This window comes from Dreissena polymorpha, unplaced genomic scaffold (assembly GCF_020536995.1).
Source record: "Dreissena polymorpha isolate Duluth1 unplaced genomic scaffold, UMN_Dpol_1.0 chrUn059, whole genome shotgun sequence".
In the NCBI taxonomy this organism is placed as follows: Eukaryota; Metazoa; Mollusca; class Bivalvia; order Myida; family Dreissenidae; genus Dreissena; species Dreissena polymorpha.
This window is the reverse complement of record NW_026273373.1, coordinates 49,474-75,000: the sequence shown is the minus strand read 5'-3', so window position 1 is coordinate 75,000 and position 25,527 is coordinate 49,474. Positions and strand designations below refer to the sequence as shown.

Below are 25,527 nucleotides of genomic sequence, written 5' to 3'. Positions count from 1 at the left end.
CATGGATCACTTGAACAACCTTATAGGGGGGGGGGGGGGGGGGGACTTTTCGGATTTGTTTTGAGAATCAGTAACAAAAAAGGCATGGGGAACACATATTTTTCAGTAATTAATTACTAACTGTAGATAAAGCAGACTCGTGAATATAAATTATCGTGACTTTGGTCATATTCTAATGCAGAAATAAACAAATACATGTACTATAAAAGACATTGATATTTAAAAATCTTTTCTTTTTTGAAATTTAACAACAGATGTTTGATACGTTTTCCTTCAGTAACTTTTTAATACGGACGTCTAAGACTTGACACACTGGTGGCACGAACACCGTGACCAAGAACCGTTTTATTCATTTAAAACAAATATAAATTGGGAAATATCCGTCATATTCTTACAAAAATCCCGACCAAGACGCTATTGTGTTAGTAATACATCTAAACTCACTAAAACACAGTCAGCCAAAGCATACACATGTCCCCACCTCCTTCTCTGCCTTCTAAAATGTGTATGGTTCAAAAAAAGGAAAATAAAAATGGAAAAGTCTGACCGATCTACCTACCTATATACTTGTGAGATGTTAGTGGAAACCAACAACTGTTTGGACTTATTAAGAGGCTACATTAAACTGTTTTATGTCCTGTGTTTCAATAATGATTCGTCACGATATTGTGTAGCGCTGTTAATCGGTGTTCACGTAATGGCACGTCGAAAACATTTATCAGGCGAATTGAAGTGTAGCTATATACATGATATTTAATAACAAACAATAAAAACACTTACCAACTCACCATAATGATGTAAAACGTGATACATGCACACAACGTGAGAAGTGGAATACAGAAGTGACGTTTTCAGAGTCGCAAATTACGTCATCGTGAACGCTGCGTTAAGTAACTAGATAAGTACTAACCTTAAATACTGAAGTTAGGTTGTGCATCCCCATGACGTCAGATTCGGACGAGTAAGTGTAGTGATGATCGTACCCGTATTCGAAATACACGGCTGACGCCATCAGAGACATCAATGACGTTACCATTAACGTCCGAAGTATGCATCGGGCTAATTTTGTAAAGCCCATCTTATTTAGATCAAACTCTGAGACAGAATATCACTTTTAAAATCAAGAACTTTATGGAAGGTAATATAAACATTAATATCGAAATATTTAAGCCGACATGTAAATGTTCTAACACACTACCCGGCGACAAAGTGTTCTTAAACAGCGAAAACCGAACACTCCAAGGCTTTTAAATGCGTTCATCCATGGATAAGTTTAACATTTAGATCCGTTTAAATTCGCCCAATAAGAACGCGTACATATCCACTCTTCATTCTTCCGGGTCTGTTGTTAGAACTGCGATAAAAATACGTTGTACATGTAGTCATCAAAGCTGAATAGACGCATTGACACAATGTTGGCCATTGAAAAGTGCAATAATTCAACATTGACAAAGATTTTAAAAATGTCAACTTAACAAATGACCCCACCGATGAGCGTTTATGTCCATCAATATATAAGCATTTGAATGTTCATAATTTATTAAATGTACTGTATTCAGAAACTTTGAGAGAAATTTAAAGATATATCAAGCAGGCATATAAACACTTTAAAGTCCGTTACAAGAGTAGAACCAAATAATTGAGCTGTTTTAAAGGACACTTCCGTTGTAATTGAACCCGAGATATCTAGGTAGAAGGCCAGCACCATGTTTTTTTCTCTTTTGTTTGCTTGTGAAAAAAAACAACAACTAGTTACATGTTCATATTGTTTATTATCAGCTATAAGGAAATTTTGTTCTGAAACCTTTTGTGTAACGGGACGGAAAAATGAACACACACATTGATTATTATTATTATCCGGATTATCGTCGGTATCAACAGATACCTTTAACAATTCTCTATACACGAGACTCGCTCTGGGAACACGCGGGTAAATGGATGTGCGTTATCGGTCGTTTCTGCTTTTAAGGATGTTTTCTTTTAAAGGAGTTCTCTTCTTAGCGAACCTCCAGTTGAACGGAATGTGTCGTTCTTGACTAGCCTGTGTAGGCTGTACGGGCTAATCTGGGTAAACACTTTATGAACATGAATAAACCCAGTTTTCCCAGAATGAGACTCATATATCCAATGGATGCACATATTGTATAAATTTATTTTAGGCTTATTTATTTTATATCGTTTGAAACTGAAGCATACACATGTTATATATATATCTAAAAATAATTTGAGAAAGATTTTCTTAACAATACGCCTATTAAACCATATATTTGGCTTAGATTTTTGGATGACATTTTTATTATATGGAACGGCTCTTTAGAAGATTTAAACACTTTTATTGATACCTTAAATAATTGCCACTCCACTATAAAATTAACCTCTAATATATCTCAACAGTCTGTGTCTTTCCTTGTTATATATATCAAAAAGTGAACAAGACACTTTTGTTACGAATATATTTTGTAAACCTACTGATATGTATGGCACGCCTGAACCACAAAAAAGAGAAAAACTAAGTTTAAGTAACTTAAACTTAGTTTTTCACTACTTAAACTCAATTTAAGTAACTTAATTCGAATTAACGCTACTAAATGCATTAAGTAGTTAAGAAGAGTTATTTTCTATTTATGTGAGAAAAATGAATTAAGCAGAGAAAAACTTAGTTTAACTCGTTAAGTGCGCCCGAACAACAAAAATTGATTTTAATTACCGTTAAGTTACTTAAATTGCATTTAACGCTGCTTAAAATTAATTTAAGTGCTTTCGCATCGTTAATTGTATTTAATTATTACTTAAGTAATAAAATTTTTACTTAAGTTGAATTATTAATTATCGTTAAGTCAAAACTCGCGTCCGAAAATAAGCATATGAAACAAGCGTTTTGATTGGTTGTCAGGTTTGTTAATAAATTCTGTGGTCACCTTACTGGACCTCCAATTTTTTTACCAGTCATGTCCTGAGGTCCTGTGAGTTTGGCTGGGACTGTAAGATATGCATTGCGGTTTAGATCTATTTAAAACAATTTGCCTAACATTTTTTTATACCTTTATCTGGAATTTGGGAATGAATTTAATTTAATCCAGGAAATCGGGAAAGGACTCAAAGGAGCAAAATAATAGGTACAGGATTTCGGGATGGGACTCCCTCCTTACCCCCTTTATGCATGACAGGCCAAAAAGTGTGTTATATTTAGCATTCTACTCACCATAACGATCAACTGAATGACTGCTGTGTTGAGCATGTTGAGTCAAATCAGGGAGACTATCTCTGACTAACACTACTGACTGGATGGTGCTCTTCAGTAAATCATCTGGGACGGTGTGGTCATTCTCAAGTCTCTGCAAGTTTGTAAGAAGACTGGCGATCTGGGTGCGAGCTGCAGAAACGTCAAGGTTGCCGTTCTGTTTGCCTCTCTGTACATCTCTGAGTGTTATTGAAACTCTTTCAAGAACACTGTCAGCTGTAGGTAAATGCGTGCGTTGTAACCGATCCATCGCAAAATTGTAAATGGCGGTAGAAGAATATCCTTTCCTGTTTACGTTTGTTACGACGTTTCTGATTGGCTTAGGTCTTCCGGATCATTAACTGACCAATCAAAACAATTCGACTTTACAACTTAAGTAAAATTCCTTACTAAAGTTGAATTCGTGTAACTGAAAACATATTTTAAGTAGAAAAACCTATTTTAACGCAACTTAATTGAAAATAGTACAATTGATAGAGAAAATCCTTGTTAAGTTGAATTAATTCAACTTAAGTAAGAAAATTACCATTAAGCACCGTTAATGCATTTTCGGTGTTTTAATTAGCGTTAACGCCGCGGGAACCACAAAAACTACTTAAATTCATTTTAAGCAGCGTTAATTCGAATTAAGTAACTTAAATTGAATTTAAGTAGAGAAAAACCTAGTTTAAGTAACTTAAACTTAGTTTTTCTCATTTTTGTGGTTCAGGCGTGCCATAGATATGCTTCTATACTTAGATTTTTCGTCATCTCACCCCATGTCATGTAAACGGAGTATTCTGTACAGTTAGGATAAGCGCTATAGACGTATCATATCTGATGATGATGTATGTTATCAGTCATTATATAGTTTATTAACATATTTTGAAAGTAGAAATTATCAAATAAATGCTATTAAATATGCATTTTCTCAAGTGAATAATATGACACAGGATAATACATTAAGTATTACTCAGAGAAATACTGATTCAATAATACGCTTTACTGTATGTTTACACATCACTTCATAATATTGCTAACATTTTACACATATACTGGGATTTATTAAGATTATCAGATACGAAAAGTGTGAAATCCCTGCATTCATTTAAGCCTATTTTTGCCTATAAACGACCTTAGAATTTAAGTAGCAGTCTTGTGAAATGTTCAGTGTCTTATAACAATACTCAAATACATTTATGTAGTAAATGTAACCGACGAAGATGCACTCACTGCAACCATATTATAAGATGTTCAAAATTCAATAGTAGTGTTACTGGTTTATCCTATGATTTACACTATGATGTTGATTGTACTTCACGTAATGTTATGTATCTAATAACATGTAAAAATTGCCGTAAACAATATGTCGGGCAAACTAATCAAAATGTATACCGTAGAATAAATAGCCATAGATTTGATATAAAAAAACTGTTCAATAAATCCTAGTTCATATGTTGATACACATTTTGGATCTACTCAAAATGATTAGATGTTGATGAAAACAATATAGACCGTTTATGCAAAGAAGTATTTTGGATGCATACATAAAAAACTATTATTCCTAACGGTCTAAATAATAAACTGCTTTATAACATAAAGAATATAAACATAATTCACATATACATTTGATGTTTGCCCATTACACTGTCCTTTCATAAGTTTCAAACACAAATCTGCAATTGCTTACAACACAAACAAAACATTCTCTGAAGAGGCAAACAACATCAAAACATAATAGCCAATGAAGTTTATAATTTTTGTTCGATAATACATATTGTATGGACGTTTGTATAAAGAACATACATATTTGAAGGTATTTTGTCGTTATTAACAACGCGAGCCAAAAAGAAGCGTGTATATTCAGTGAAAGTCAAGTCGTTCGATGTTTACAGGTTAGTATTTGATTTAGTCGGTCGAACACTAAAGCCTATCGATTTTTCCATGGAAAAGGACTTAATACGAAATGATTTAACGATTTCCAATAAATGGTACATCAATACTATGCCTGTTTTAGACCAGGAAGTTGATGTATGCACCGCTTAGCGTATTTCGCTAGATTGCTTAATCTCTACATAATTAATTAAGCGTACTAAGGCGTATACAGTTTGTTTCTAATTTCCCGTCCTACGCTAAAATAATCATACACAAATTCATTTTAGCTGGACAGACAATTGTAACGTTATTTTTGTTCAGTCTAATATATTTTGTTAAATAAGTTTTGTTAAAATAGAATTCGCAAAATTTATTGTTTACATAAAACAATATTTTAACTCTTTCGGTACATTGACACCAAAATGAACAAATACTTAAAAGGGGCTTTTTCACAGATTTTGGCGTGTTTTGAAGTTTTTCATTGATGATTTATATTGATAAATGTAAACATTGGATCTAAAAAGCTCCAGTAAAAATCAAGAATAAAAAAAAGAAAAAAAAAGTAACCCTCAGCAGGGCTCGAACCACTGACTCTTGGAGTCCTGAAGTAAAAAGTGTATCACTTAGACGTCTCGGCCATCTTTTCTGATGCAATGTGTATCAGATGTGTATTTTATACTTTATGTAAGCAATCCTCGTAGTTTTACAAAATATAAGACAACAACAGAACTCTCCAAATTATTCATTCGTTTCGCGTTGCAACTCGTGATAATTTTCAGGTTTTTAAATCGTGAAAAGATGCATATAATGGCTATTTTAGAGTATGGTTAATGTTCAGTATTACTGTTTCCTCACAAATATCATAACTAAAACGAAAATGTGCGAATCTGAAACAACTTTTTTCAATTTTGTCAATTTACCCAAACGTAAAAAGGCCCCTTTAATAAGATCAAAACATATTATCACAACCATTTCCAGTAAAAATTGCTTCTTACAAAAAACTTCAACGACTAACGCTGTAACGAAGTTTGCTTATTTCAAGTCAGTACCTTATCTTACAAAGGGGTAACGACACCGAAAACATGCACACTATAGTTATTTTTTTATATTGTCTGCACAATTCTGCGGTTTGGTTATTTATGAAAACTGAAGCGAACGAAGCTACTTTTGCTTAACATTTCAATATGATCACTTTTTAGAGTTACTTTCATTGCTCTTTGGTCCGATATTGATGAGTGTTAAAGAGATGGTGTCAGGCGACACTTAAGGGGTACATACTTAAAGCGGCGGGCACAAACGAGACTCAAAGCGGCGGACACATACGATACTTAAAGCGGCGGTCACATACGAGACTCAAAGCGGCGGACACATAACGTACTTTAAGCGGCGGGCACATACGAGACTAAAAGCGGCGGGCACATACGAGACTCAAAGCGGCGGACACATACGAGACTTAAAGCGAAGGGAACATACGAGATTCGAAGCGGCGGACACATAATTACGAGACTTTAAGCGGCGAGCACATACGAGACTCAAAGCGGCGGACACATAAGGTACTTATAGCTGCGGGCACATACGAGACTTAAAGCGGCGGGCACATACGATACTCAAAGCGGCGGACACATACGAGATTCAAAGCGGCGGACACATACGAGACTTAAAGCGGCTGGCACATACGAGACTCAAAGCGGCGGACACATAAGGTACTTAAAGCGGCGGGCACATACGAGACTTAAACCGGCGGACATATACGAGACTTAAAGCACATAATTACGCGACTTCAAGCGGCGGGCACATAGGGGACTCAAAGCGGCGGACACATACAAGACTTAAAGCACATAATTACGCGACTTCAAGCGGCGGGCACATAGGGGACTCAAAGCGGCGGACACAAAAGGTCCTTATAGCGGCGGGCACATACGAGACTTAAAGCGGCTGGCACATACGAGACTCAAAGCGGCGGACACATAAGGTACTTAAAGCGGCGGGCACATAGGGGACTCAAAGCGGCGGACACAAAAGGTCCTTATAGCGGCGGGCACATACGAGACTTAAAGCGGCTGGCACATACGAGACTCAAAGCGGCGGGCACATACGAGACTCAAAGCGGCGGACACATACGAGACTCAAAGCGGAGGGCACATACGAGACTCAAAGCGGCGGACACATAAGGTACTTAAAGCGGCGGGCGCATACGAGACTCAAAGCGGCGGACACATAAGGGACTCAAAGCGGCGGGCACATACGAGACTTAAAGCGGCGGACACATACGAGACTTAAAGCGGCGAGCACATACGAGACTCAAAGCGGCGGACACAAACGAGACATAAAGCGGCGGACACATAGGGTACTTAAGGCGGCTGGCACCTACGGGACTTCAAACGGCGGGTACATACGAGACTTAGAGCAAAAGAAACATGAGGGACTTAAAGCGGTGGAACCATACGAGACGTACAGCATTTAGCACATACAAGGCTTCAAGCAGTAGAAACATGCAAGACTTCAAGCAGTAGAAACATACAAGACTTGAAGCAGTAGACACATACAGGACTAAAAGCGGATAAAACATACGATATTTTAAGCGGCAGGTCCATACGAGACTTACAGCGGCGGGAAAATACGAGCATTAAAGCGGCGGGCACATACGCGACGTTCAGTGGCGGGCCCGATAATGATTAGTGTACCATGGGCACATATGAAACTTAAAGCGGCGGGCACATACAAGACTTAAAGCGGCGGGCACATGCTGGATTTTAAGCGGTCGACACGAGACTTAAAGCGACAGAAACATTCGAGACTTAAAGGGCACATACTGGACTTAAAGCGGCAGACATTTACAATACTTAAAGCGGCGGGCACATAAGGTACTTAAAGCGGCGGGCACATACAAGACTTAAAGCGGCGGGCACATGCAAGACTTACAGCGGAGGCCACATACGAGACTTGGAGCGGCGGGCACAAACAAGACTTATAGCGGCGGGCACATACAAGACTTAAAGCGGCGGGCACATACAGCATTTTAAGCGGTAGACATATACAAGACTTAAAGCGGCGGGCACATACGAAACTTAAAGCGGCAGACATATACGGAACTTAACGAGGCGGGCACATACGGGACTTATAGCGGCGAGCACATACGGGACTTAAAGTGGCGGGAAAATACTGGACTTCATTCGGCGGGCACATACGGAACTATTCAAGGCGAGAACATACAGAACTTTTCGCGGCGAGAACAGACGAGACTTAACGCGGCTAGCACATACGGAACGTTTCGCCGCGAGCTCATATGGGACGCGTAGAACACACTGGATTTAAAGCAACGAGCACATGCTGGACTATAAACGGCGGAGATTTAACGCGGCGGACACATCCGGGGCTTTATGCAGCGGGCAAACGAAAACTATTCGCGACACGCGGAAGATATTTTTACATTCCAAACCATTGCTGATCCCAGGGAAATAGACTCATCGGTTTTTAGCTCCTGGTAGTGTAGATATCCCCGGGTGATCGGACCATTACATAGCGATTAACACATCGACAAATACGTTTGGGTCTTATATGAGGAATAAGATCCCAAAATACAGTCTAATTACACTAGATTTATAGTAGTTATTTAAATCATTAACAAAATGGCCGTGATTCTTGACAATTATAAAGTCGTTTTTAAGAAAAACAGCTTACGTTTACTTTTTAATTGTGAAATAAATAATGATTTGCGAATGCTTATCCATACAAATAACATATTCAATGAAAATGTTTGTGAGATCATCAGCATTGTAACCACTTAATGTTGTTTCCGTAATTTTAATTTATTTATATTTTGACTAGTGAGAGAATACTAGACTTCAGCCATTTATCCTTAAAAACCATTTCTAAAAAAACAAAGCATGGTATAGATTTAGAACAGAATGCAAGCATTGTATTCAAACAAGAAAAATGACAGCCAGTACAATCGGTTAACAAATATCTGCTCGTTTATGTATAATCATGAATCGAAATTGGTAAAATTGGCTGTCCAGATCTAGTTTTCAAACAAGACAAGGCAGAAGCTTCTTACTTTTGAAATTTCAACTTGATATTTCATATTAAAGTAAAGATATGCCCTGGACATATTTTTAGCGTTAACATTCGCATGGAAATAACTGTGAAATTATGAAAGCAGGAGCTATGGTTCTTATGTTCTGTACTTTCCGCATTGCGACGATGTTTATGTTTATCTTAAGTTCGACGTTGATACCTCTTGTAACTTCAAGATATGCTCCAAACGAAATCAACCCATTTATGTCTAGTGGCCTCTCCCATCCTTCTCAATTGGATCAATTAAATTCCAAAATTAGAGATAGTTAGTTTTGTTTCTATATTAAGAATATTTCTTACAGAAATTCCTTTAAGCAAACAGCGCAGACCCTGATGGGTCTACTCTGTTTGCAAAGACCTTTTTTCTAGACGCTTAGCATAAATGGGTTAAAGTATAAACAGCTTACAAAGGGCAATTACTCTACAAATATGAAATTGAGAATTATGGCTGTTTTGAACTTCATATCATCTATATTAGATATACATACTTAAACAGTTTCAATTTGACACCTCGTAAAGCTTCGAGTGCTCCGGAAATCAAAGCGCTGAAGGCACTAAATTTGTTCGCTATTGCATTATTTAAGACGCAACTCATTTTTCAAAATAAATCGCAAGTTTGAAATGAACACAAGCCATTCAAATTTATACATTGTGTGTCTTAATGCACGGGTCGAGATGTGCATGCACTTTTTATCATCCTTTTTATTTTATAGAGATAACGTAGACAAAATACATGTGTGTAACAACAATATGGTCCTTTTTTGACGTTCTGAAAGCATAGAAAGTATGATGAAAATGGTAATGAGAACTGAATATAAAGACAATACGCAATCACAATTATATTAAATGAATATTGTTGGAATATCGAATACTATCACACTAAGAATATAATTTCATGATGAAAAATCCATGTACAAAACGTTTGATTTTTCAAACCACAAACAAATTCAAAATAAACAATAAGATAATTGATGAAAATAAATAAAAACTAAATGTCACGAATGAGGTAGTCATTAAGACAGCCCTGTTGACCCGTACTTTGTTGTTTATGCATTACGTGTTACACCATCAGTCCACACGGTGTCAACATCTCTTACCTTAACATGGGTATAGCGCATTAATGCGTTTTTTCGGCATTGTTGTTTTACCCAGCTTTTCACCGTTGTTTTTTTACATAACGCCAGCAGACATTCATGGATATATTCGAATATTTCATACGCCGGTCCAAGATAAAACCTCTGAACTTTGGCTACATCACTGTGTCTGTGCTCAGCGTAAAGGAGGTAGCACTGATCAGTGTGAGAAATTTCGTACTACTCTCTGTATGTTCAAACGACACAAATTGTGGCCCAGTTACAATTACGCGTTAAAATCGATCACGCAGAAAAACAGGGTCAGTACTCGTTCACTTATTCGTCCGGGACGTATATCTTTGCCTATCGATAAACACAGTTTTGCTTTTAAGATGCAAAAACAAACAATACCGAAATAATATAGTGTCACGATAAGAGGAAAAGCGTTAAATTATCCAACCTCAAATGGCAAGTCAAGTCTAGTCGAATAATATTTATGTATATAGTAAGGATAACACAAGATCTGAAGAGCTTTTAAAGCCAACTTACACATTACATTGCATGATAACAATATGATATATAGCACATGCAATGAAAACATAATTATAAAAATCCTGTAGTTGAGAACAACAGGGAATATGAGTTTGAATAAAGTATTGCTTTAAAAGACTTGGGGTAACTTAATATTACTTTAAAAGACTAGCGTTTACATGTACTTAAAATATCAGACACATTTAGTACAACAGAGATTAGTAATGAATAAATACATATTATACAAAGCATACAAACATGAACGGAAAAAACATGAAAATAAAAAACAGTACAAATAGGAAAACCAAGGAAACATTAAACACATTAAACATAACAAGACACCCAGTACATATAGGAACATATATTAAGCAAGCTTAAACATAAGATAGCAGCTAAAAAAATAACATAGGACATAACATGCAAAAGCTATATCATATATAATTACGAAAAAACACAGCTTAAACGATGTTGTATAATTTTAATAGTATGTTTGCCTTACTCTGTCAGCATGTCTGGAAATCGTTACTGAACGCCTGGATAGGGTTTCTTTATAAACCAGTTTGCTATTCTGAATTCAATTTCGTATCGAAAAGCATTGTGCTTAAATGTGCCATTTACAATTCGCAATGAAATTTTTAATGACCCTCGTCATGCGAAAATGGGTCTTATTCCATATTAGCCCATCATATATATAGCCCACTCAGCCTGTGAATCCCTCAGTCTGGTCAGGAGATACATAATGAGACGATAACACACTGAGTGATTTTAAAGCGAACAGTATCGCCTCTGACCAGACTGCGCACATGCACAGGTTGGGCTTAAGATACGCAGCCCGAAACGCATACGACCCATTTTCGCATGACGCGGCAATGAACGCGTGATTTAAATGTGTCGAAAGACAACTGCGTGTAAATCGAATATTCACATACGATTCATTTCGATGGTGAAGAAATACACTCATAATAAGGCATGTGAGGACACATATGATGTGAACTCCCGTAGTATAATTTTTATCTACTAACACTTATATGTGATTTGACAATGATAATACACATTTCATACGGAGAATAATGTTATTATGCGACTAACAAGTGAAAAAAACACAATAGTTTAACTTTTGTTTTCAATTTAATTGTTTAGAAACGTAAATTTCAAAATTTATTTCAAAGTCAGCATTTACGACGACTACCTTTTAAAAAGATATTTCTTTTTATATTTAGTTGATTTTTATATTCGGTTTTAGCGAATATAAAGCTTTTTCGTTTATGTCTAAAGTATACCTGTAGTTATTGGTGAACTCATATTCAACGTTTTATGAATTGAAAACTGTGAATATAAACAAACTTAACACTCTACTATTGCGTTGTTAGCACCCGTGAATACAAAAGATCGCCACTATATGTTGAGAACAAAAGAACGTTTCACAGACATACAAGATAAGTATACGTGTGTGAAGTTAGCCTATTTAGCCTATTTAGCCTATTTAGCCTATTTAGCCTATTTAGTACATAGGTTGAAACAAACATCCTATTTAGCCTATTTAGCCATTTTAACAGCCTCTTCAGCCTTTTTAGCCTATTTTAGCCTATTTAGCCTTTTTAGTAAATAGGTTGAAAAATACATCCTATTTAGCCTATTTAGCCTATTTAACAGCATTTTCAGCCTATTTAGCCTATTTAGCCTATTTAGCATCAAAGGGCGTCGGGAATTTCAGTGTAAAAGGCACTCAATGAAGTTACATGGAACGATTTTTTTTTTACTGTAAATATTAATATATTGGCCGATTATTTTAAACACAATAGAAAAAGATACTGGTATAACCATTATCTATGATTGTGTGTTATAACCCCAAATAACCATTATCTATGATGTTGTGTTTTAACCCCCAAATAACCATTATCTATGATTTCGTGTTGTAACTCCCAAATATTTCATAGTTCATTTTATTTACATTGGTTTTCTTTTTACTGGCATCCGTGTGCATTTTTCATTAATGGAACAGAACTGTGTAGGTTTTAAAAAATCTGCTTCATCTTGTAAGCGTTAATTCATATTTTTCTCAACTTCAAGGGGAGATGATTCTGAACTTATTCTTACGTTGCTCATTTACGATAGGGGTTGAGTACTCATTGATATGAAAACACTGTAAAAGTTTTAATGTGTTTACGAACCCCCCCCCCCCCCCCCCCCCTCACACATATATTTCATGGGCATAATAAAAACAAAAAATGGTTTCAATAAAACAGCATATTTATTTAAACTAAAATGTCTACATCAAAACAAAAAGTTGACATAGATCACAAATACAATAATTTGATTCTACTGGGGCTCGAACCTTGTACCTCTCACATGTGAAGCGAGCGTGTAACCACTACACTACGGTACCGCTTGAAAAATCACCTTCTAACTAAGCTGTTAAGGTAGTGGAAGCCTAAGCTTTTCCAGAAACACAAATATGTTATTATTTCCACACAGTAAATTGTATATCACAACTAATTGCAAAATTTTAAAACTTTTTACAAGCCTGTTAACTTTTTATACTTGGTTGAATACACCTACCCCTTGACTCGGTTGGGCGTTTTCTTTGGATTTACCCTATATCCAAAATATATAGTTTTTTGTAATGGGATATACATATATTTTGACAATTAACTTAATAAACGTACTCGATTGGATTTTGTTAGTAGATACCTAATTAAAAAAGTGTCATTGAAAGAGAATTGTGTCTTTGATGTCCAATAATATATGCACTTATCTGGATAAGATGGCAAAAACGACAACAAATGGCTCAGTGACAAGAAACTTTAATTACGTTTTATGTCACTTGTAGTGTGATGAAATGCATATATTGTAATATTTATTTAACACAACATATTTTCTACACACTAATTGAATTTCATGAAGTATTACCGTTCCTATCTCAAGAAATTTTACTTTGAGTATGCCTACCCCAATTCATTTTCACGCAATGAATTTAAGTATAAATTTGTATATCACTTCTTTTTGGGGGGTTTCTAGTTGCTTATTAAAAGCTACAGTTATAAACCATGACATGTGAAGAAATTTAGCTAACTTTGAATTAATATTGATATAATAATACATTAACAAGAGCACCGCATAACGGGTGTCACGCTCGGCTGCGAAAGTTGTCATAATTTTTTTTTTAGAGGTCACAGTGACCTTGACCTTTGACCTAGTGACCCAAAATGGGTGTGGCGTGTAGAACTCATCAAGGTGCATCTACATATGAAGTTTCAAAGTTGTAGGTGGAAGTACTGTGATGTTAGAGGCAAAGTTAAAGTTTTATATTAGAGGTCACAGTGACCTTAACTTTTACCTGGTGACCAAAAAATGGATGTGGTGTGTAGAACTCATCAAGGTGCATGTACATATGAAGTTTCAAAGTTGTAAGTGGAATCACTGTGATGTTAGAGGCAAAGTTAAAGTTTTATATTAGAGGTCACAATGATCTTGACCTTTGACCTAGTGACCCAAAAATGGGTGTGGCATGTAGAACTCATCAAGGTGCATGTAAATATGAACTTTCAAAGTTGTAGGTGGAAGCACTATGATGTTAGAGGCAAAGTTAAAGTTTTATATTAGAGGCCACAGTGACCTTGACCTTTCACCTAGTGATCCAAAAATGGGTGTGGCGTGTAGAACTCATCAAGGTGCATGTACATATGAAGTTTCAAAGTTGTAGGCGTAAGCACTTTAATTTTAGAGCCAATGTAAAGGTTTCAGCACGACGGCGGACGTCGGACGACGAAGATAATACCTCGGAGTTTTCTCCGAAAACAGCCGAGCTAATAATTCAATCTTAAGGTCACCTTAAGTTAAAAGGCAGCATATGAATACAGGCGCAGTTCACCACAAAATGTCAAAGTTGTCCCAATATTACGTAGCATAAAGATGTATAAGTTATCATGTTTCTTTAAACACGTAGTACAATAATATACAACTTATATTTTAATAAAAACAGCCAGATTAATGACAACTAGATGTACATAATTTAGTATCAGTATAAAGCTATTGCGTGATCTTGACTGGCCGCGTGTCATTTGAAAGCCATATTATCTCGTTCCGTCACTTTTCGTCACTGAAAAACTGACCGATTTTAGGGACCACTTCAGATAAAATATGTTTTGCGTTTGTGACTTTTCGTAGTCCCTCATTGTTTTTAGCAATGAAAGTATCCCTAAAGTCATCCTCTCCGGAACTAGAAAATATGGCTTTCAAATGGCACAAGGCCAGTCCATATCCCGCAATGTATTTAGCTGTTGGTCGCTTTAGAGTTCCTCTATGCAACAGCACGTCTAAGAATCTAATGTTCTTTGCCTTTAAGGCTTTTCATGACTTAAACAAACTGAATTATGGATTGCAGTAACAGTAAAGATGTGGGCCATATTGTCAGTAATGTTACATGTTTTAAGCAAAGATCTCAGTGCTTCAACATCATCAGGAGCACTGTGGGCGTTGCAGGTTGCCTGGAGAACACGTTCACTAGATCTCCCTGTTTGTGTGACTGTCCAAGATACGATTTTTTAAAACCGGCAAAGAGTCAAAAAAACTGCTTACACAATTACAAAACGTTTCAAAATAGTGTGTGTTCAGCAATGCGTTAATCAAAACCGGAAAATCAAACCTGCGCCCATTATGAGCAACAAAAATGGCTCTGAGAACTTTGCAAGCCACATCATACAATCAAGTAGAGAAGTTTTAATTGATACACTATCAACACTTCCACCATTTACACGCATTATGTCATGATCATCAACAGAGATGCCAATCACTTTCTGAGCTTCGGAAGAAATTGGCACTTTTGTCTTTACATATGTCGAGAACTTAAAACCCGTCTTCAAATGCACAGCAGCAATCTGACTAATATCAGGCATTACTCTACCTCGAACTCACCGGGGGTGAACAACTTGTATCACGTGACCGCAAAAGTCAACGCCGGTTGAAGAAACAGTCTGTAATCTTGCACATTAAGGTAAGTTTTGTTGTTTTTTCATATGATCGAAATTTCAGTTTTAAAAAAGCGATAGCCTATGACACAGTATACTAAATAAACTGTTTTTTGAAATGATTCGATTGCCTTTACTGTTTCAACTTTCCGATAACACTTCGACACAAAATTCTGAAATGCAATGCAAACGCTGTTTGTTTATGTGGTTTTGAGGATTTTCTTTAAAAAAATATTGGTTTAACGCCTGAATTAGTATGAGTTTACTCTTCATTTTAATATATTTAATAACATTCATGACAAAAATAGCGGTGAAATTTGAAAAATATCTTATTTTTTGTTTTGTTTTGTTTTTCAAACGCAGGTTGGTATTTCTTGAGCAATAGGAAATGGCAAACGCAGGTTGCGAAAATATTCAAAGGATGATGAAACACACACTGTACACTTTTTTGAAAGTCTTCAAAATTATGATAAGGTTACAAATACGAACATATTAACTACTCATAAATGAAATTATTCTCGGTTTGAGAAATACGGTATAGTATGGTTTAATACGTGTTATTTAGAAGAGAGATTATGGTAATGGTTTAGCCCGTATAATGCACGGGTTTTGTGTGCATGTTTTAGCGCGAAAGCGCACGAGTTTTTCGTTTTGGGGTATATATGATTTGCACATCTAGTGAGACGCCATTCGAGGGTTGTTTTTGACAGGCAAAGTTATGGAGCAAGAAAACGAAAGGGTGATAAAGTAGTTTAGGCGTTCATTTGCGAAATACATAGTATTCGGAAGGAGATTTTCGATGAGAGGACTGATTCTCTGCTAGAAGCGGAATGGTGAGCTGGAACTTCGAACAAAGGTCAGACTTGTTGGTTCTGTTTATTGTAATAACACTGGCAACAACATTCCGATTGAAATTAACACAGGTTGTGTTCCTTGTTAACTTTAATGATAAGTATATTCAATAACATGCTCCATATCTTTATTTGTGCTGTTGTTTTTGTTTAGTTCCAACTATTCAGATACATCAATTGATTTGATTATTGGGTAAAAATGAAACTATTTAAGTTCAAAAAGATGTCGCAAATGTAATGGTCTGGTAGGATTATATATAGGTAAGGCCACATAGTGTGTCACTCCAGGTTGTTTTGATAGCAGAGTTAGATCACTCTCCCTCATGTTTTTACGAACACCTTGCTTTATTTTTATTGTTTTAAGATATAAAACCTTATATGGTAATACATGTGTTACAAGTTTGTGTATTAGTTCCAAGCGTATAATTCAACAAACGATTAATAACAATTAACTGCCGTTTTCCTTATAATTCAGCTAGATGGTTGTGTGCGATATATGACGTGGTATGATAATGAGCGGATGAAAATTTATGCAAACATATCTTTAAACTATTCAGGTATTCCAATTGTGAATTAAGAATGAAACATAAAAAATCGATACATTACTGAAATATATATTATATTCATCTATGAAACAGCTATAGAGACTTGTCTTGTAAACTTTTTTCGAAACATGTTTGTGTTGTGCATATATTACATCTCGTTCACTGGATATTGAATAAACAGTTTATATGTTATTGTTGTATACAATTAAAAAATTTCTCTAAATTGAATTTAAACATTAAGAGTTATTATATTTTTCATAATAATTTAAGACGTTAAGTTTTCCCTGCAAGGTTGGTGTCAATAATGGTGCATGCATATGTGCTAATTAATTTACGATATTTTGGATAAACTGTGGTATAAATTTGGTTTGAAAAGAGCGTTGACAATAAGACTGTTGTTTTAAACTTAGATGAAAGGCATTTATCGGTTTTGTTAAATTTAGTTTCGTCATAGTTAAATGCATTTTTAAAGATTAGGTACTGTAATGATAACAAAAGTAGACCGGATTTATTTGCAATATAAGTCATTTTGTTTTCGTGATAGTTTTTGTTCTTGTTTGGTGGCCTGTTGGCTTGATGTGTAAAGACATTTTGCTTTTATGGTGTTTGGCCGTTTTTTGAATGCCAGTTAACATGTGTAATTTGCTTATCGTTTTGGTGAAAGCCAGTTGACCAGATGTGGATAAACCCAGTTAGCGCGTGTAGTTTGTTAACCAAATTTGTTAAAACGTGCGTTTACATTTTTGTTTTTATTTAATGTTAAGATTGTACTGTTCGAAGGATATTATATATATTGGGGAACATTAAATGTATGTTATTAAGGGCCAGATTGGCTTATGTAAATTAACCGGTTGGCTCGGGTTGTCCGTTGACAGTTTGTTGAAAGCAGATTTTTTCAGATGCGTATAAGCCAGTTTGCTTGCGTGTCAATTCACTAAAATGTCTCAAAACACATGTTGAAATTGCATTTACACATGTTTGCGAAGTTTATTTTTTCAGAAGCTGGACAGTTCGAAGAATAAATAATGAATAGTGTAACATTATTATAGTAAGAGGGCAGCTCGAAAGGTATAAAAAAAAAAAAAAAAAAAATGTTTTTTTTTTTTTTGCGTAATGATGTGTTAGAAAATAACTTGTTAAGATTAATAATGATGCTTTTATTGATGATGATGTTATAAATGTTGATGATGATGCTAACGTTATTGATGAGGAGGAGGAATAGTTGACAGTATTTTGTGAATGGATAATACTACATTAACGAATTTTGAGTGAATGAAATTATTTTCGGTTTGATAAATACCGAATGATGTTGGTCTATACATATTATTTAGAAGAGAAAGTGAGTATGGTTATTGTTTAGCACGTAAAAATGAATGAGTTTCTAGGTTTTGCGTTTAATTGAACAAAAACAAGTAACGGTTCAGCAACAGGGATTATTCTCAGATGGTACATGTATTCCTTTTAGAGTCACAGAAATTCAACTTTGCATCAATACCGGTTTTCTTTGAGATTTGTTTGATGGGTTAAAATTCCAAAAATTTACGAGTTTTGCAGCCGACCAAGTACCTATAGCTTTGTATTTGAGTGTGTTAAGCATTTTGTTGTTTTCAAATTAGTAAATCAAAATTAATACGGTGTTCTAGTATATCAATTGAGCTTATGCTATTGCCATGGAAATTTGAGCCAGGGTTCGATCAGTAGCTTAAAGTATGTCTGTGTTGGTGAATTGAACCTAAAACAAATGTCAAGTCGGTAGTTTTAATTTTAAGAGCAGAACATACGTATTGATTGTGAGAACATTAGTAAAATGTGTTTGGTATTTGTGCATGTCTCTTGTGGTCATTGGACCAAGTTGTTTAAGGCCAATTGGCCTGATTTTGAAAGCCAGTTGGCTTGTATGGTCAGTTGACCGTTTTTAAAGCCATTCTATATGGTGTGTGAAAGCCTGTTGGCTTGTGTTGTCAGGTTACCGAACTTTCTTGGAACGAAAGTCTCATAGAATTTACAATATTTGCAAGATTATTGTTTGCAATGCAGTAACTGGACAGTTCGAATAGTATATTAAGTATTGAAGAACATAAAGGTATGGTTTATGTTGTATGTTATTATTATTACTAGGATTATTATGATGTATTTTATTTGGGTGCATTTGGAGAATTGCAAAGCCGGTAGTTAAAAAAGAGCCTATTACATCAGATATATTAAAGAAATTTTATCACACTTTTGTTTCTGAGAGCGATTGTTCTTTGGGGTATTTAAGAGGCATTACAATCTTTTTCTTATTTTATGCTGGTTTTTTTAGGATAAGTGAAATTTTGTCTGTTAAAGATCAGATGTTGTATTTTTAGATACGCATTGTGATATTAAAGTTGAAAAGTCAAAAACGGACATTTTAAGAGAGGGTAATACTATTCTGATTGCAAAAACTAATACAGACACATGACCTGTGAAATTGTTTGAAAAGTATTTGTGTGTTGCAGATATTGCATGTTCATCTACTGATTATGTGTTTAGACCAGTTTATTTGTGTAATGTTAAACACTGTTTCAAATTGATTTCTAATAATAAGCATATAAGTTATTCTACTATAAATGATAGTTTTAAGAAGAAGTTAAGTCTATTGGGTTATGTTTCTTCTAAATATGGACTTCATTCTTTTCGTGCTGGTGGAGCATCTATAAGTGCCAATAATAAGACTGTGGATAGACTTTGGCAAAGGCATGGTAGATGAAAAAGTGTTTCCAATAAGGACGGATATGTTAAAGATTCTTTGAAAGACCGATTATCGGTGTCGCTAAATTTAGATTTGTGAAAAGTCATTTTTAATGTATGTGTGTTTTGAAATGTATGATGTGTTGTTCGTAGCACATTTAAAGACACTATAATATATTATTATATAAATGGTTTGGAAATGCTTTTGAGTATTATTAAGTTCTGTGTTTGTGTTGTGTGTATGTTCCTTGTGGTCATTGGACCAATTTGTTTACGGCCATTTGGCCTGATTTGGTAAGCCAGTTGGCTTGTATGGTCAGTTGACCGTTTTTTAAAGCAAGTTGATCTGATGTGTGAAAGCCGGTTGGCTTTTGTGAGTTGAACTTATTTTCTTAAAAAGCATGTTCACATGGAATTAACAATCTTTGCAAGTTTATTTTTTGCAGTGCAGTAACTGGACAGTACGAATGGTATATTAAGTATTAGAGAACATAAAGGTATGGTTTATGTAGTATGTTATTATAATTATAAGGATTATGATTATGATATTTTTTATTTCCGTTTTAATGTTTATCATTAATTTTGTAAATATTGTTTTATTATATCTGTTTAATTCTCTTGTGCATTATTCGATTGGTCATTTGACCGTTTGTGAAGGCCAGAGTGTGCCTGATGTTGATTAGCCGTTTGGCTTGTGTGGTCATTTGACCGTTTGTGAAGGCCAGAGTGTGCCTGATGTTGATTAGCCGTTTGGCTTGTGTGGTCATTTGACCGTTTGTGAAGGCCAGAGTGTGCCTGATGTTGATAAGCCAGTTGGCTTGTGTGGTCAGTTGACCGTTGTTGAAGGCCATAGTGTGCCTATTTTGATTGAATTAATTTTATTGCTTTTACAAATGTTTGTAATTGTATCTTTTCAGTTAAAACACAGTTCGAGAGGTATATAACGTGGTGGAGAATATTTAGGTATTCATTTTATGTTTTATATTATTTGTATTCTCTCTTTGTTTTATTCGAAAGTCCTGTCAAATACAAGCACTCACTCCTATTTTGTCTTTGGTTTATTATTTGTTTGATAATGATAATGATGATGATATGGGTTATAAAGATGATGAGATTTTAATAGTATTTTGAGAATAGAGAATAATAAATTTACTCATAACTATGAGTAAATGAAATTATTCTCGGTTTGAGAAATACGGTATAGTATGGTTTAATACGTGTTATTTAGAAGAGAGATTATGGTAATGGTTTAGCGCGTATAATGCACGGGTTTTGTGTTTTAGCGCGAAAGCGCACGAGTTTTTCGTTTTGGGGTATATATGATTTGCACATCTAGTGAGACGCCATTCGAGGGTTGTTTTTGACAGGCAAAGTTATGGAGCAAGAAAACGAAAGGGTGATAACCCCGCCCGCCCTCCCTTAATGAACATATGTATGGTTAAATAATTGGTTACATTGCTTTTATGTTTGTAATTTTGCTATTATAAAGTCTATATTTAGTATATTTTCAGTTCGGTTTTTAGTCCATGTGAGATGGGATCTTAACACGAACCGATTTCTTTACTAGGAAAGACGATGGGTGTATTTTCATTTAAGTCTGAAGCAGCTAAGTTTTCTTGATTATTTTGACTCATTTGTTACTTAATATTGTGTTTGAATGAGGTCTTTTAAGTTATGGGTGTCATGTTTTTCGAGACTCTCACTTCCTGGAGATAGTACCTCCAGCATACTTATTGAAATATTGGTATGTTTAAATGTCAAGTGTTATTATTTTTTGTTGTAGTTCGTAATGAACGTTTAATTTTAAAGACATTTTTATTGTACGATTACTTAATATTTTCATTTTGGTGTGACTGGTTAGATGTTGAAGTCGGTTTAATATAGCTGTTAAATTCGTCATATGCATTTATATATTTCTCGGAATATTTATGATTTATCAACATTCTTTATAGATGCTTTATGGATTTTATGGTTTGAGTGATTTGTTTGTTTCTTGCTGATGTCCGGGGTGTGTGCAGAATGCTTTTGATGTTTGTTTGTTATGTTAACTTGCGCAATGAATTGATAATGTTTTAATTACATTTTTTACTATTAAATACTTAATGTTACAGTATCTTAATAGCTGCTTATTTGTAGATTTCTCTAAATTAGAGGTTTCGGGAGGTGATGAAGGCACCTAGACACCGGTCTCGAGCCATGGGTCCTCATACGTCCCCCTGCCATTAAAAGAAAAAATAAGAAAACAAAAATGGCAGTAGGGTTGCGTATCCCGCTCGCGGTTTTACCTGAATCGTTTATTACTACTGAGTATTGTATGGGGTGTACGTGAAGTCATGTACACTTCTCTTGATTGGTGGTGGTAGATGAATCTTGCAGATATTAGCAGCTTCTTTGAACAAATTAATGTTTCACATTTGTTAATTTATAATATTTAAGCAAGTTAGCGTGATTGATGGGCATTGGGGGCGTCCTGTGTGCACTGTGGGCATCGGCGGGGATCAGTTTATTCAAACAGTAACTCTTTTTTGAGATATATACTTGACGTCTAATTGTTATGAATACATTTGCACTTTTTCACATGACACACATGTGTATGTGAAGTATTCATAATTACATGCCCTACAGCATTTAAATAGTATCGTTTCAGTTCTTTATACGCCTGAACAAAGATGTTACACCGTTTCCAGTCGTCTCGAGATTCCTCAACTGAGCGGTGCCGTTGAGGTCTATATCCATTGCGCATACAACATATACGGGCTTCAGAAGAATTGTTTTTTGCATTTATTTGTTGAAAGTCCTGTCAAATACAAGCACTCACTCCTATTTTGTCTTTGGTTTATTATTTGTTTGATAATGATAATGATGATGATATGGGTTATAAAGATGATGAGATTTTAATAGTATTTTGAGAATAGAGAATAATAAATTTACTCATAACTACTCATAAAAAAAATATATGACTACGGAACTTCAATTGACGGTATACCCGCCAAAACTCACGAAAAAGCCGTGCATTAGTAAACACGCATGTTTATTGAACTGTGACGAAAAGAATAAGATAGTGTGTCACATCCAATCACGTGCGTTTCATACACAGGCACTCGGCATTAGCTACTACCCCCCATGACAAAAAAAGTTCGTCGAATTTTTTTTTTATAACTTATATTTATATGTATAAGGTGAAAAAAAAATCGACGAACTTTTTTTGTCATGGGGGGTAGTAGCTAATGCCGAGTGCCTGTGGTTTCATACCTCTTTTGGTGTAGTCTTTAAAACTTTATAAAACATTTAAGAAATATGTTTTAACAAATAATAATTCTTTTATTACAGAAAAATGACGTTCGTGTGTGAAATCTGTGGGAAGACATTGAAATCGGATTGGGGGTTAAAGCTTCATGATAAGCGCCACAGAGGGACTGGACGATTCGCCTGTTGTGAAAAAACATGTTACACAAAACAGGCGTTCAACAGACACAGGTGTGTATTTTGTTTTTAGTACAATGCTAGGTTCTGTCGGTTTAAAAATCAAATTACAATTCAACATAGGTCACTGCATTTTGAGCGAAAGTATGTTTTTTATAACCTAGTTTCAAAGCACTTTTTAAAATGTTTTGTATGGTGTTTTCGAAATAAGCCGGCTTAAAAAGAACAAATAATTACTAATGTGGTGCATATTGGTGTGGTCATTATAGTGTATAGTTTTGAACGACAATAATGGTCCAGATAAATTTCAATGCAAATTGTCACTGAACAATTCACTGGAATTTACACCGCATAAATCCAGAATGTGCGCGTACCGATACTTCACGTATGTAATTGGACCCTTACAAATATTTTTTAATGCGTATTTGGATTTTGAAATGCGTAAATACGCGTTTACGCGCCTTATCTGGAGCGCTTCTGACAACCATCATTTTGAGAAGTGCCATATTATTATGGATAATATTCTGTGTGTATTTTTCTGTATTGAATGATAATTCAGCAGTTTCAATTTTTGTGTTGATAAGATGCAGCATTCAAGGTGTTAAAAAGCCGTTCCCCTGTGAACAATGCGGCAAAAAGTTTTCAACGAAAGATGACCTGAATCGTCACGTCCGGAGGGAGGTAGCTGCAAAGCAATTTACCTGTTTAATTTGCAATGCAAAACTCCGAGAGAAAATTGACCTTCAGGCCCACCTTGACAACCACAATGGAGAGAAAAACTTTGCTTGTGATATGTGTGAAAAGAGGTACAGGCACCGCAGTAGTCTATCAAACAGAACAGAACAGAACAGACAGTTTATTAAGACTTATACAAATGTACATCGTCTAAATACACAAAATATAATACAAAATATTGTCACGTGTCTATATATTACAACGTATGAGTTATAACAATATACAAAATGTAATATAACAATTTGAGACAAAGTATATTTAACAAAGAAGAAAGACTTTACATCACCGTAGTTAAATATATATCGTTTTACTAGCAGTAAGGAACTACTTTAGTTTTCGCTGGCAATATTATTTGTGATAAAATGTCTTACGGCCAGAGATTCCTTTATATATTTACACAAATTTATAATTTCAATTTTACAAGTTGAGTTCAATAAAGTATGAAACTTAAAAACTGATGGATTCACATAGTAAACAATTTTTATATATTTTTGTCTTAATTGCTGGAAACATGGACATTTACATATAAAGTGGAATTCATCCTCTATGTCCCTTTGCTCACAACATTGACAATATCTTTCATTACGGGGAATATTATTACGTGCGTATCTTCCAGTTTGAATTCTCAAAGGGTGGGCAGAAGCCCTTAGTTTAACAAAGTATGAACGCAAACTTTTTGGCAGTAAATCTAAGTAAGTTTCGTATTCAAGAGTTGTTTTGAATATTCTATACACATCTAAAACAGAAATATCGTTCATATTACCAAACCATTCTTGTTTAAAAGCATCTACAATTCTACATTTAAATTCACATAAGAACGACTTTGCATTAATCATATTTGCATTTTCGAATATATATTAAAATCCATAATCATTTAATAACTTTTTCAAATTCGAAACCCAATTTTTATACCCTTTATCACAATCATTTATCTCCTGGTTATACACAGTTTTTATGATAATATTTTCACTATTAACAACTTTAAGCCAATATTTTACAATACGAACATATCTATTTACATACTGTGGGTGTCTACCTAATTCACCATATACCGTTGCATTACATGTATTGCTTTTAACATTTAACAACCTTTTACAAAATTTTAAATAGATGCGTTCAATATCTTTGAATTTATTAAAACACCATATCTCTGATGCATAATTTAAAATAGAGCCAACAAAGGCATCAAACAATTGACACAATATTCTAGGTTTTAGATCATACTGTTTGCATTTATAAAGCAAAGTATTCATAGCCTTAAGGGCTTTACCTACTAACTGCTCCTGGTTTAATATAAAACTACCAGTATAATTAATAACAGTACCCAAATAGTTAAAATTATCAACGACTTCTATAGTTTCCCCATTATATGTCCAAGTCTCATCTCGGCGAATTCTACCCCTTTTCCGAAAAACCATTATTTTTGTTTTGCTAGTATTAACATTAAGTCCCCATGAGTTACAATAAAGGTAAAGGTTGTCTAAATGAGATTGTATTTCTTCGGGTGATTTACCCAAA

The 25,527-nt window shown here is 34.9% G+C and overlaps 1 protein-coding gene and 1 long non-coding RNA gene across 4 annotated transcripts in view; one reads left to right on the top strand and one right to left on the bottom strand.

Moving 5' to 3' along the window:
* LOC127863920 (uncharacterized) overlaps positions 1-4,001 on the bottom strand; it is a 9,121-nt gene extending 5,120 nt beyond the window's left edge. Inside the window, exons 1-3 of the mRNA XM_052403606.1 lie at positions 3,997-4,001; positions 3,203-3,420; positions 2,470-2,486 (exon numbers count right to left, since the gene is read on the bottom strand). Coding sequence (XP_052259566.1) covers positions 2,470-2,486; positions 3,203-3,420; positions 3,997-4,001 — 240 coding nt within the window. The remainder of the gene's footprint in view (positions 1-2,469; positions 2,487-3,202; positions 3,421-3,996) is intronic.
* A 12,251-nt stretch (positions 4,002-16,252) lies between these two features.
* LOC127863918 (uncharacterized) lies at positions 16,253-24,384 on the top strand. 3 transcript variants are annotated; one of them, XR_008041245.1, is made up of 4 exons: positions 16,378-20,814; positions 21,352-22,575; positions 23,182-23,328; positions 23,859-24,384. It is a non-coding gene; the product is annotated as an uncharacterized LOC127863918 (long non-coding RNA). The 3 variants fall into 3 exon arrangements; XR_008041243.1 differs by lacking the exons at positions 23,182-23,328; positions 23,859-24,384 and having other exon boundaries at positions 16,253-20,814; positions 21,363-22,674; XR_008041244.1 differs by lacking the exons at positions 23,182-23,328; positions 23,859-24,384 and having other exon boundaries at positions 16,253-20,814; positions 21,352-22,674.
* Positions 24,385-25,527: the final 1,143 nt, after the last annotated feature.